At 44.3% G+C, this 14,557-nt stretch overlaps 1 protein-coding gene across 1 annotated transcript in view; it reads right to left on the bottom strand.

Annotated features, from left to right (window-relative positions):
- Positions 1 to 435: 435 nt before the first annotated feature.
- GLDC (glycine decarboxylase) overlaps positions 436 to 14,557 on the bottom strand; it is a 79,154-nt gene continuing 65,032 nt past the window's right edge. Inside the window, exons 21-25 of the mRNA XM_059656686.1 lie at positions 13,143 to 13,254; positions 5,151 to 5,246; positions 3,562 to 3,734; positions 2,144 to 2,224; positions 436 to 1,132 (exon numbers count right to left, since the gene is read on the bottom strand). Of these exons, the coding sequence (XP_059512669.1) occupies positions 989 to 1,132; positions 2,144 to 2,224; positions 3,562 to 3,734; positions 5,151 to 5,246; positions 13,143 to 13,254 (606 nt within the window). The 3' untranslated portion in view covers positions 436 to 988. The remainder of the gene's footprint in view (positions 1,133 to 2,143; positions 2,225 to 3,561; positions 3,735 to 5,150; positions 5,247 to 13,142; positions 13,255 to 14,557) is intronic.

The following is a 14,557-nucleotide window of genomic DNA, read 5'->3' as shown; positions in this document are numbered from 1 at the left end:
AAGCCAAGTAGGATGGCATCTGCCTTTTGTCTCTCATTTTCTCCCCGTTTTCCTATCTGGAATGGCAGTGATGTCTGGATATGCAGCAGCCATGCAGGACTATGAGGAGGAAGACTATACACCAAATAAGGCAGAACAGAAAGACCGAAGGAGCACTAGCCCTTGGCTTATTACCTCTGGACTTACTGTTAAACAAGAAAAAATAAACTACTATTCGATTAAACTTCTGTAGTTGGGTTTCAGTTACACGCAACCTAATACGATTCTAACAAAAAGGGCCAAAGTGCTAACCAAGGCATACACACTGTTTCTTTAGCCAGCCAGAGACAAAGCTGGTGACGGAACAGTGGCTAGTGGGTCAGGTATTCTCCTTACCCTGCAGATACCCCTGACCTGGACATGGACGTTAAGAATGAAAACTGCATCAAGAAGGCATTCTTCAAATTGAAATGCTTTTATTAGAACACTAATAATTGCAGATAAAAAAAAACACGTGAAAAAAGAGAAAACACTCAAATGCTATTATTGATTAGGCAAATTAGTTGGAAGGAACATTTCTGCAGTGTATACAAAATGTAAACATTTGCCCTGGGATTTCCCACAGTTGGCACAGTCCATAAGGACTTATTTGGAACAAAAATATATCAGTATAGCCTCTACAATGTCTGTGAACTTGCTCCATTGAAAGTTAAAGTTCCGAGCACACCCCAAATTTTCTATGCAAAAAACTAAAAATGGCCACCAATCAAGGCAAATTGAACATCAACTGCTCCATGTGGAGGCAGAGGCATGGAAGCAAATCAGTCTTCCGACAGGGAGCTCCCACTCACCACACTAACTGTATTTACATTTACCTTGACAGAGATTACAAAAATATACACAGTATATAAAACCCCTGCTTCAGTCTGGGGTAGGTGATGAAATATTTCTTGCTTATCAAATGCTCCAGAGAGAGGCATCAAATCAGTCACTTGGACTCAGGGGGAGACTAAGAAGAGGCCCTCTTCTGTTCAGAAAATGGAGACTCATAAACTTCCATGGGTGGGCAGGTGCAGACCAGGTGCTGATCGCCATAGATGTCATCGATCCGGGCAATGGTTGGCCAGAATTTGTTCTCTGGTTTCACAAAGGGCTGTAAGAACAAAGGATGAAAAAAATATTCTGCCATATTTTGAGAGGTTTATCTTGTGAGAGGATATTACCATGGTACTCCCATAGCCTAGTATACCACTAGCCCAACAAGTACTCAAAAAGCACAAGAAGCTAGCCCTAGCTGGTTTGGCTCAGTGGATAGAGTGTCGGCCCGCAGATTGAAGGGTCCCATGTTCGATTCCAGTCAAGGGCATGTACTTGGTTGCAGGTTCAATCCCTGGCCCTGGTTGAGGCACATACAGGAGGCAACCAATCGATGTGTCTCTCTACATAGATCTCTCTCTGTCTCTCCCCCTCCCTTCCACTCTCTCTAAAAATCAATAGAAAAATATCCTTGGGTGAGGATTAACAAAACAAACAAAAACAGTATAAGAAACTAAAAGCTTGTTCTCGTCCCATCAAACTATACAGCATCTCCTTCATATAAGAACCATAAAAGAAAAATAGACCTAGCCGGTTTGGCTCAGTGGATAGAGCGTCAGCCTGCAATCTGAAAGATCCCAGGTTCAATTCTGGTCAAGGGCACACGCCCGGGTTGTGGGCTCAACCCTCAGAGGGGAGCTGGCAGGAGGCAGCCGATCAATGATCCTCTCTCATCATTGACGTTTCTAACTCTCCCTCTTCCTTCCTCTCTGAAATCAATAAATATGTATATTTTTTAAAATGTGACATAATACATTTTTTAAAAAAAAGAAAAAGAAAGAATTGCATTTGGAGCCAACTCACTATTGGATGGTGGTAGAAAACATCTACTTGACAAGGTCTCCTATTGGGACTTCCTCCACTGTGTGCCCTGGCAGATTCTCAGACTCTGACTTCAGAGATGTCTACGCTCTGAGGACTTCCCTTGTCAGGGCCCACATTTCACACTGTGTCCCACAGACAGTTACTATGAGACTGTAAGAGTGGGAGCCCCTCCGATAGGCGATGGCCCCTCGCAGGCACGTGGACACTCTCACAGGGGCACAGTCAGCTTCCGAGGAGAACTTACGAGTGGGAAGGCTGCCACCTCTCTGGAATACGGCCGATCCCAGTGCGAGGATGTGACGCAGGTCAGGGAGTGTGGAGACATCTGGGACAGACATGGATGGGAGAGGGATCAGAGCAGAACACCGCCTTCTCCCCCGTCAGGGAGCTTCTAACGGAAGCCCGTGGACAGAGGAGGCTGTTGTTTTGTTTCACTTTGGGGGGAAGGAAATCTTGGTAGGGAATTTTTTATTGTGGAATATTTCAAATATCAGAAAGTTATGGTAATATAATAAGCACATCTACTAACCAACATCAATCCACATTTTGTCATATTTGCTTAATCTTTTAAAATAAAAAACACTGGAGGCAGCTGAAGCTGCCTGGATTTCCCCTCTCCGCCTCATTGTTTGCCCTTCTCCCCAGGGATGACCACTATCTTGAATTTGGTGTTCACCAGTCCTATCATGTTTTTATATTATTATTGCATATATTAATAAACAGCATATAGCATAGTTTTTAAACCATGTATCATCCTATGAGTATTATTCTCCACTTGCTTTTGTAACACAGTATTATGTCCTTTAGACATCTATTGCCATTTTAAAAACAGCCTAAATCCTGAGAGAATCAGCAGTAACCAGAGTAAAAAAAAAAAAAAAAGTACAAATGATCATATTGTCTTCCTTCGTTACCCTGTCAAACTCACACTAAGTAAGGTACCTGCCTTCTCCTGCCACCCATTGGCCCCCGCACTCCACCTTCTGCTGCGCAGTTTTAAAAGTTGCTCAGCATCTCAGATGTGTTGTCCGGCTTGGAGCCATAACAACACAACCACAGCCTTCATGGTGTTCTCAATTCATGCTACCCCGGCTTAATATCTGGACCCAATGAGAAACTTAGAGCTCTCACTAGATATGAAATAAACATATTGTAGAAGAGGCAGGATAATGCCTAACAAATTGTTCTCCAACATAAGCCACAAACATTATAAAACATTCAAGGAACAATCCAGTTGTTCTAAGAGGTAACTGCTTGTCTTTAATGTAAGAACTTACCTTTACCCTGAGTTTGTGAGGTAAATAATCTCACTGGATTGCACCAAACAGAGACACAGAATAAGACTTCCTCAACTAAATGGAGCCCGTAGGCCTCTGCTCCCTCTGTGGCAACCAGTTGGGTGCATGTGGTGTGTAGCTGCCACAACCCCCAAAACAATGACATAAACAACGTTAAGACATAGAAAATATCTACATTACACGTGAGTAACAGCCATGTTCAAGATTTAAACTTCCAAGTAATGAATGCATCATCTCAGAAGAATGGCCTTGATGCTAGGCAAGAATATCATCTTCTGATGAGGGAGCTCGGGGCTTGCTGACACACTGGCCCAACCATTTTATGCTCTATGGGACATTTTGAATGAAGTCAGTGCCTACAGACCTTCAGTGGATTGACCTGGGGGTCGATGCGGCCCTCCTCAATGTCGGCGATTTCCTGCCGAATGCTTATCATGGCATCACAGAACCTATCCAGCTCTGCCTTGTCTTCCGACTCAGTGGGCTCAATCATGAGAGTCCCTGCCACTGGCCAGGACATGGTAGGGGCATGAAATCCTGCAAGGGAGACCGGAGAACATGTGACATTAATTTTGACCTTCCCAATTTGGAAGAGACACCCTCACATCGATGTTTCTCTCTCTCTGTCTCTCCCCCTCCCTTCCACTCTAAAAATCAATGGAAAAATATCCTTGGGTGAGGACTAACAAAAAAAGAAAGGAAGGAAGGAAGAAGGGAGGGAAGGAGGGAGGGAGGGAAGGTTGGAGGGAGGGAGAGAGAGAGGGAAGAGAGGAGGGTGGGAGAATACTATCAAGGCTGGAGATAGTAAAGGACTTGAAAGTTTGGAAGTACTAGATGGTAACTTCAATTACCACCTCCCTCCTGGCCCCTTCTCTCTCTCCCTCCAAATGCTGCTGCAGTCAGAAGTGAGATGCCAGGAGTCTGAGTCAGGTTATTGGAAGAGTCAAGAGGAGATTTTGATGAGGCAGTTGCTAATTGCATTAATGAAACCACTCTCTGGCTTTCCCATTTATTATCAGTATAACTTTGCATAATAAGATCATTCATTTGAGAGAGAATGAGACACACACACACACACACACACACACACACACACACACACATACACGGGACTCCCATTAAGATGCAGTAGTAAACCTACTAAATTATTAAAGTTTTCATTTTGTTTATTAAAAGAAGTCATTCAAAATCATCATTAAAATTAAGATGGGACTCCACATCCATTGAAAGGCAAAGTTCTCTTCAACTTAGCCTTTCTGAGAATTGAAGGGTCTTTGATATTATTAATAATGTCACTAAGAAAATGTATTTTAATAAGGGCTGTGCTGAGCAAACATCCACTAATATACAAAGGGCCTGCGTCTCTTAAAATCCTTCAGAGAAAATTGTGTCACCGCTGTGAAAACATATGCCTATTCCTCGTCTCTAGGAGCAGCGGAAACAGCTGTGTCATGCCTGAAATGGTTGTAAATATGAATATAAAATGCCACTTGTCTCTAACACTTCCACAGGTAACTTGCTCCACGTCTCCCCCCATTGTACCACCGTGCCTCTTCATGGACCTCTCTGTTTACCAAGAGTGGGAAATAAATAAGAATTTACCAGAAACATGGGTAGAGAACAACAATCATTTTCTTTGGGATTTTTAATTTTATTAACTATACAGACATCTTGGCTGCCTGACTTATCTTTCAAAGGGCAGTACCAATGCAGTCATAAGGAGGAGTTTTTTCTCTGTCCTTCAAAGGTTGCCTAGAACCCTGGGCTCCCCACTTAGCCTACGGATCAGTTTCCTGTGGTGACTGCACATTCGGTTTGTGCCTCCAGGAAGCGGTCCACAGCCAGCTCCAGCATCTGTGTGGATGTCAAAAGCCCCAGTCCGTGTCCCCCTACCCCCACCCCTATCCCCCCCACCCACCACCTACCAGGGGTCGCTCCCAGGAGGCCACTCACCATAATCCTGAAGCCTCTTGGCCACATCCACAGCCTCAATATTTGCAGACTTTTTGAAGGGTCTTGTATCCAAAATAAATTCATGAGCCACATAACCTGTTAGGGAAAATTGTTTCATCTCGAGATTAGCATCAGTTTGTTGTTTTACACAAGCAAATGGGCAAATAAATCAGCCTTATAATGCATGTTAAAAAGCATGGGCACTTGATAAGTTTATAGGTGGAAACAAAGACTTCCTTGTTCTTACTGCAAATAAAAATGTTTAACATGCCAGGCCAATGTATCCGATCCTTAGCGCATAACACACCCTTGAGCCAAGAAGCTAATGGGAGATGGGACGTCGGTGCTAAGGCTCCGCTGAAACATTCAACAGATTTCTGGGGATGAGATTACTTCTAACCTAAAATCTAGTTGCAACAGTCATCGCAGGCCTGATCCTATATACAAAATATTTCTAAAGCTAAAGATCCATTGACACCCTTTTCAGGAACTTTTCCCCCAACATCCAGTAACTGTTTCTTCTGTCTGTGTGCAAATATACTAAGCATATATCCATAAGACACAGAATTTTATGTGATTCTTCAAAGGGGCTTTTGAAGTTTCGGTTTCAGACTGAGAATTAGAAATAAGAGTTGTCAAAGCTCACACCACAAGTGGCAAGGAGTTGATAAGGCCAAAATCCCTGAGGGGTCTGTTCACTTTGTTCTAGTATGGAAACGGATTGCCTCGCTTTCCCAGGCTGCTGTCTCCCCAGCATAAGCTGTTGATCACCCATCCATCATCAAAAACCACCAAAGTTAAGTCAGCATTTTCATAAATAGAACAACATTCCCGGGAGCTTCCCAAATTCCATGCCCACACAACAGATGAATTTCCTTCAAGGAAAGCATCTATACATGAGATAATAATGTACTCTTTCTTAACCTGCTTTGCTGATTTTCAGCAAACAATGAATTACTTAACAGGTCCTTGGAGCAGACAAGTCCTCAGCCTAGAGAATAGCTCCAGTCCTTAGCAGCCCCTGAACATAGTCTGTGAACAGTTCTGCTTTTTATGTAGTGAACACATATGGATAAATTGGTTTTGTCTGAAATAAAAGTATGAGATCCTGAGGCTTTGAAAAGACTGTTACTGCCTGCTTACTTTTAACGCCTGCTTTGTAACAATGATGGCAATTACACTTGTGAGGAGTGTGATTCCAAAGCAGGAAGTTGTATTCATAGGTGTGGGGGGCGGAAAGTGCCAGTTGAAATGATCAGGGGGAAAATCATGAGATTCAAGTCCTCATCAACTATTAATTCCAAGAATCCTAAATGCCCTATTACGCTAGTCCATTTGGGGAGCCCGACCCTTGACCTTTCTTCGCTGAGCCTCTGGCAGCCAACCCAGCACTGTGACAATGACTTAAGGATGGAGACTAATGTGCTGAAGCAGCAACTGCCAACCTTTCGGACCTCACGGACCACGGGTTGGCGACCGCTGCTCTGAAGGACACTCAGCGGCCGCAGAGGAGGAGCAGAGGGACACCTGAGGGTGGGGAGGAGTTGCTCTTGCTGGTGGGCAGGGAGCAGAGTCTTCCAGAGGCTCAGTAATCGCTGAAAGGCCCCATCCAGCCCAGCCCTGCCCAGCCCAGCCCAGCCCAGCCGAGCGCGGCTAACACCAAGGCTTCTCCGCAGAGGCCCCCACCACAGCCAAGTGGTTTGGGAAGAGCTCCATTTTCAAAATGAGGTTCAGATGTTATTTTCTAAATCCATCGTCTATGCATTCAGATGGAAACGGTAGTGGAATTTCAGCATCTTTCTCTCTCTGCCCCGCTACTGAGCCCGGCAAAGGGTGAAATTTGAACTTGGTGGCTTTGGGAGGCCAGATCCCAAGATGTTCATCTTTGTTTGCAGCTTTTAAGAAGGAAAGATATACAAACCTTCTGTGGTACAGGGTGAGTCGGGGCAATCTGAAGCAGAAATTGTATAAACTGATCAGCACAAGTTTTCGCTGAGTAGGTGTTTCTGCTGGGCCTGACCATGACTATAACTGAGAGTCTGACTAGACAGCAAGTCAAAGCAGCAAGGAGGGGAGGGGGTGGGATGATGGAAAAGCAAAATAAAAATGGCTTGGCTCCAAGCTTGGAACATGCCCCTTCCCAACTCCCGGAAGTTAATTATCTTCCAAGGCTACAGAACGTGCTCCAGAAAAATAGGACTTTTCAAAACCCCTCTTGAGCTTGGCCAGTGTTGCTCAGTGGTCGACTTCTGAACCAGGAGGTCACGGCTTGATTCTCAGTCAGGGCACATGCCCGGGTTGCGGGTTTGATCCCCAGTGGGGGCCATGCAGGAGGCGGCGGATCCATGATTCTCTCTCATCATGGGGTCTCAGGAGGTGTTTCTCCCAGCCCGGGATCTGAGGGCCCAGCGCCTGAGGCCCATGTCCACCCATAAAGGCCACAGGGAAACCTATTCAGGGGCAGGAATTTCCAAGCAGCATTAGGTTTGTCCAAGGACACAACAGGACAGGCATTTAAGAATTTAAAACATAGCCCTGAGTGGTTTCGCTCAGTGGATAGAGCGTTGGCCTGTGGACTGAAAGGTCCCAGGTTTGATTCCAGTCAAGGGCATGTGCCTGGGTTGCGGGCGCATCCCCAGTGGGGGGTGTGCAGGGGGCGGCTGGTCGATGTTTCTCTCTCATCGATGCTTCTAACTCTCTATCCCTCTCTCTTCCTCTCTGTAAAAAATCAATAAAATATATTTTAAAAAAATCAATAAAATAGCCCTGGCTGGTTTGGCTCAGTGGATAGAGCATCGGCCTGCGGACTGAAAGGTCCAACGTTCGATTCCAGTCGAGGGCATGTACCTCGGTTGCGGGCACATCCACAGTCGGGGGTGTGCAGGAGGCAACTGATAGATGTTTCTCTCTCATCGATGTTTCTGGCTCTCTATCCCTCTTCCTTCCTCTCTGTAAAAAAAATCAATAAAATATATATATTTTTTAAATCAATAAAAAATATATATTTTTTAAAATATATTTTATTGATTTTTTACAGAGAAGAATGGAGAGAGACAGAGAGCTAGAAACATCGATGAGAGAGAAACATCGACCAGCCGCCCCCTGCACACCCCCCACTGGGGATGCGCCCGCAACCCAGGCACATGCCCCCGACCGAAACCGAACCCGGGACCCCTCAGTCCGCAGGCCGACGCTCCATCCACTGAGCCAAACCGGTTTCGGCAATAAAATATATTTTTAAAAAATTTTTAAAGAAGAATTTATAACAATGGGATATGAACAAAATTGTCTACTCCACTGACAGGAACACCATTTAGATTAAAAAGTGACCGTAGCCTCGCACAAGAGTAGACACTTGTGATTTTTTTAAATTTCTCCTTTAAAAAAGTATCATTTTATCTGAGGTAATTCCTTTCTTTCCATATCCTAACAGAATAAATACTGCTGCTGCTCTCCATCCCAATTCTTGCCTGCCACTTCTTTGCTTCACAAAACTATAACCCTCAACCGTTTAGCCGGTATTTTCAAACTCTCAAAGAAATGGTTCATAAAGGGAAGCCTGGAGTTCATTAAAATTGTTGCCTCATAGTCATGGGTAATTCTGAAGTCTTTTTAGAGCTAGTAAATAGGAATAAAATGAATAACGGTCTTCGGATATTGCCATTAGACATTTTGGAATACAATATGTTTAAAAACATTTTCTATTTTGGGCCCTTGGGAGATAAACTGATAATTCTTTTCTAGGCCATAAAATACAAAGCCTCAAATTGTATAATGAATGTGTTTACCAAACCAAACATGAGACAATTTTTGGTTTCATGAACTTTGGGATTGGGTAATAAAGTCTGTATTCACCAGTCCTTTTCTGCTTGGGATGATAAATAGGATTCATTATTTAATTCTGGGGTAAAATGTCAAAACAAACGGAAAATGTTATCTGTCTTTTTATGCTGCAAATCCCTAGGACTGGGACCATCTATGCCCATAGAAAGCACTTAACTGCTAAGCACATGGTGGGCGCCTGAGAAATGCTTGCTCACTCTCCTCTGTCCTGGAGAGCCGCCCATCCCCCACAGTCCAGGCAACAAGCATTCCTTCTGTAAACAACTACTGGTAAACCGGGCATCACAGTACTCTGCGCACTTACTAACAATCACCGAGTTGTACATTTTAAGTGGGCGAGTTGCATGGTACGTGAATTCTATCTCAATGAAGTTGTCAAATAAAGTTAATCATAAGGGGAAATGTCAATATAAAAAAATTAAAAATAGAAAAAAAACAAATATTGATAAATTATAGCACAAATATGGTGTTTTACTCATCAAGTTGGCAAAGATACTTTGGTTTAGGTTTGCATTGCTTTTTCGTGCTCACTAGGCCCTGGTGACATGGTCATTCTCGCCTACTGAGAAAATTCAGTACAAAGTCTCTGGGAGGACAACTAGGCCCTCTGTATCAAGAGCTTCAGTGAGTTGATAGCCTCTGAGATAATAATTTCTCTTCGGTGACTAACCTAAGGAAACAATCAGAGATTTGTTTTTTAATCTAAGAAATTCAAACAACTCAGGGAAAAACCTATAGAATTGCTGAAATTGTGGTATACCCACACAACAGAATTGATGCAGTCACTCTCAAAGAACATGTAATGGCATGGGGAAATAATCACAATATAAAATAAAGTTAAAAAAACAAACAGGACACAAGCCCTAGATGGTTGGGCTCAGTGGATAGAACATCGCCCTGCAGACCGAAAGGTCCTGGGTTTAATTCCGGTCAAAGGCACGTACCTCGGTTGCAGGCTCCTCCCCAGGCCCTGGTCCAGGCCCATGCAGGAGGCAACCAATCAATGTGTTTCTCTCACATTGCTATTTTTTTTTTTAAATATATGTTATTGATTTTTTACAAAGAGGAAGGGAGAGGGATAGAGAGTTAGAAACATCGATGAGAGACAAACATCAATTCAGCTGCCTCCTGTACACTCCTTACTGGGGATGTGCCCACAACCAAGGTACATGCCCTTGACTGGAATCGAACCTGGGACCCTTCAGTCCACAGGCTGAGGCTCCATCCACTGAGCCAAACCGGTTAGGGCTCACATTGATATTTCTTTCTGTCTTCCCCTAACTCTTCTACTCTCTCTAAAAATCAATAGAAAAATATCCTCAGATGAGGATTAAAAGCAAAACAAGAAACAAACAAACAAAAACAGGACACAAATTGTGCTTATAATATGATCTCAACTGTCTAAAACTAAGATGAGAAGGAATACAGCAACATATTAATCGCAATTGTGTCTGCTATATTGAACCATGGATCATTTATGTTTTCTTCCTCATACTTCTTTATTTTCCAAACTTTTCATGTTGGGCACCTATATATTATTATATAACCAGACAAAACAAATACTAAAGCTATTCCTAAAGGCCAATACATAAGCAGGATGCATTTCACAGCGTAAGAACTGTATCTGAATTAATTAGTAGCTCTAGTCGCTTCTTTAATATGTACTTCAGAAGCACTTCATTGTGTTGCTTAGAGACACATTGCCCACAACTTTCTTTCATCCTCTCTGGGGAGCATTTCTACCTGAGCTTCTGGTTACTTAGCTCTTTTCTATTTCTAAACTGTAGAACCACCCCTTGGGTACATTTTTTTAAAAAATATATATTTTATTGATTTTTTACAGAGAGGAAGGGAGAGGAATAGAGAGTTAGAAACATCAAAGAGAGAGAAACATCGATCAGTTGCCTCCTGCACACCCCCTTACTGGGGATGTGCCTGCCACCAAGGGACATGCCCTTGACCGGAATCGAACCTGGGACCCTTCAGTCCTCAAGCCGACGCTCTATATCCACTGAGCCAAACCGGTTAGGGCTTGGGTACATATTTAAAGGCAAGACCAGCCTTTAAATGAAAAATCACAGATGTTGACGTACACTCTCCTGTGCAGGAAACCCAACGCCAGAGAGTGGCCTCCTTCCTGTGGCCCAAAGTCTGGCTGCTGCTTACTGACTGGTCTCTGCTCCAAGTCCCCTCTGTTCCTTCTCCGATTCTGAGCCCACGCACTGTGTGCCTACCTGGCACCATCCCCTCCCATCACCTCCAGAGCGACTTTGTTTCCCCATCTGTTATTCTCTCCATTGAAGCTTCGCTCTCCCCTCTTCACTGCTTTTTCCATGGAAACAAAACAAAACTACATCCTATGCAGCAGCTCCTACCACCCCTTCACCTCCAAACTCCCCCAAACCACGAGAGCTTCCCAAATCTCCTCCCCAACCTCAGCCCGCTTGTCAGCCCGTTCCCACCTGGCATCTGCCTCACCATCTTGCTCTGCTTTCAAAGGTGAATGAAGGCTTCCTAGCTGTTAAAGGCAAAGGTGCCTTTGAGGACACCTATCAGATACAACCAGCACTCTGCGTGCTGCACTCTGCATTTGTTTGTTGATGGCTCGCGCTGTGCCAGACATGACACCAGGCATGGGAGCTCCAGAACTGCAGCAGGCAGGCCCGCCCTGCAGGAGTTTGGAGCTGATGGCAGAGCCAGAGGATAAACTAAGTGGGAGAAATCCTCCCTGCTGACGGAGCCAAGAGGAGGAAGTAGTTCTCTTCATCCAGAAAGGGAGGCTCCAGGGAGGAGGTGAAGCCAGAATAGTGGCAGGAAGGACAAGCAGAGGGTTTCTGGGGAGAGGGGCTGTGAAGACTGGTGGCAGAGGGTGCTCAAAGCCACCCCAGGAATGGAGTCCCTGCTCACAGTAGGGGGGGCTTCTGCACTCCTCTTTTTTTTTTCAATGAATATTTACTTGTTTCTGTTAGTTTAATATATAGGTAATATAATATAGGTATTTTTTTAATTCTCACCCAGGGATATTTTTCCATTGATTTTTACAGAGAGTGGAAGAGAGAGGGAAAGACAGAGAGAAATATTGATGTGAGAGAAACACATCAATTGGTTGCCTTCTGCACAGGCCCTGACCAGAGCCCGGGCCAGGGCAGAATCTGCAAAATAGGTATGTGCCCTTGACAGAAATCGAACCCAGGACCCTTTGGTCCACAGGCCGATGCTCTATCTACTGAGCCACACCGGCTAGGGCCCCTCTTAATGTAGCCATCTACTTGAGGGGTTTTGCTCTGGTCTTTCAAAACTCTTTCTTGGGTCTCCCCACTTCCAAGAGTCTGCTCTCAGAGGTTGTGCCCTCTGCATGTCTACCTGACTCCATCCCCTCCCATCACGTCCGAGGTGACTTTGTTTCTCCGTCTATTATTGCCTCTATTACAACCCTAAGAGGCGTACCTAAAATGTATCTTCACACTCAACTTATCAGTAACTAAGACTCACTGATTCTACTTTTAATAGCATGTTCATGCCATGCCACCATCTTAATGATTTCAACATTCTCTTCATCTTGTCATTCCTCTCCTCAAAACCTTTCTGGCTCAGAGGTCAAGTCCGGGGCCTTCCAAGACTTTCAAGGCCCCGTGCTACCTCTCCAGCTTCATCCTCATCGGATCCTTCTCCTCCTAGCTCGTCCTTCAACCCACCCAACACTCCCACCACCTGGACCACTCCTTTGTCCCTGGCTTCTCCTGGGTCTCTGTGTACTTGGACTCTGTATACTTCCTTCCAGGCTCATCTCAACGGGCTCCTCCCAGAGGCTGTCCCCAAAATGCCATCCTGCCTCTGCCCAATCCGAATTTCTCCCCTCTTTGGGGGCATTCCCATATCGCTTTGTAAGGTAAGGAGCTCGTGGAATTTACGTATATATCTCTCCGTGGTGTGGGCTTCGTGTTGGCCTGAACTAACTTCATTGCAGAGCCTTGCAAATGCGGATACCCCTGATCTGTTAGCTAAATTAAAAGCATTTCCGATAACTGTACACTTTTCTCTGGTGTACACTAAGAAACACAAGTTTCCACCCACTTCAGAAAACCAGATCTACTAGGACAAACTTGGTTTGACCAAGAAAAAACCAAAGTGACTAAAGTTAATACTTGCCTCTTGCACCCCGGAAAAGGACTCTGTAGTGTTTTTCTAATCTCTTGGCCATGTAGTTGGCATTCAATATAGCAACTTCCGTGGCTTGTTTAAGGCCCTTGCCTCCCATCATCTGTAAGAGAGGGAAAAAGAGCCATCAACTACGGAACAAGTAAACCCAATGGGCACAAACCAAAGACACCTCCTGAGAAATCCCCCTACAAAGAAAGTCAGCCCACCATCACTGTAAATTGCACGTGCGTGGACACCCTAACAAGGACATCTGTCAGTCCTCTCGAATCCTGAAACAATTTCTGGTTTTCTCCTTTGAACGGTAATTTTATATTGCTTATTACAGTAACAGCCTACAGGGTAAAATTGACTGCTGACTATTGTGTTATCTAAAAAAGGAAAAGAATTATTTTAGGTTATACTCATTTAGGGGAGTTTTTGTTTGTTTACTGTGAATTTGAGATGCCTTGATGATTGCCAAGAACCCCATGGGATCTTAGCCAAAATCCCCACTGAATCAATTTTGTGTGGTTTGTCTTCCAACTGTCCACAGTCACGGCCATTTATGTTTAACAACTGCTGGGTTCAATTACACCTTTTTCTGGTGGTTCATAAGTCTCTGTGATTATATGGGGTAAAGGGCTTAAAGTCAAGACTTGCACAATTTTTATTGCGTACTTTCTTCCCAGAATACATCACGTATGATGGAGGCTTGATATGTATTAAATACATAACTAATGTAAAGCGCATGAGAAAGCATCAAATAAAACAACAGAGGCACCAAAGTCCAAAGTAAGGAGAAGACGCATTTTGCCAGGCTGGTCACAGGTCCCTGGGAAGAGTTAGAACTTGAGTGGAAATTTAAAAATGGGTAGAATTTGGATAGACCAGAAAGGGGAAGACACTCCCGGTGAGAAGAATGGCAAAAACGAAGGCGTAGAAGGGAAAGCACACGGCTGCAGTCTGGGAGTTCCTGTAGAGCAGTGGTTCTCAACCTGTGGGTCCCTAAGACCATCAGAAAACACATATATAATTACATATTGTTTTTGTGATTCATCACTATGCTTTAATTATGTTCGATTTGTAAGAATGAAATTGGGGGTCACCACCACATGAGGAACTGTATTAAAGGGTCGCGGCATTAGGAAGGTTGAGAACCACTGCTGTAGAGCCTGGTGCATTGAGACTACCTCTTGCAAACCTCAAACTTTTGCGAGGGAGGACTTGGACTTGGTTCAGCGACTAGCTTTCTGACTTGCATATCAGTTACTGAGCAGCTCGATGGCTCAAGCCTGCCCCTACATACGCTGCATTTGATTCTCTCTGGGACCTAGGCATGTGCATTTCTGAAGAATCCCCTAAGAGTTCTATGTAGGCTAGTGAGACCCAGCGGTGATTGCAAAGGGAAGCAAGGAGTAGGTTTG

Source organism: Myotis daubentonii, chromosome 11 (genome assembly GCF_963259705.1).
Source record: "Myotis daubentonii chromosome 11, mMyoDau2.1, whole genome shotgun sequence".
Lineage (NCBI taxonomy): Eukaryota > Metazoa > Chordata > Mammalia > Chiroptera > Vespertilionidae > Myotis > Myotis daubentonii.
The sequence above is the reverse complement of the archived record's forward strand: the minus strand, read 5'-3'. Positions and strand labels throughout refer to the sequence as shown.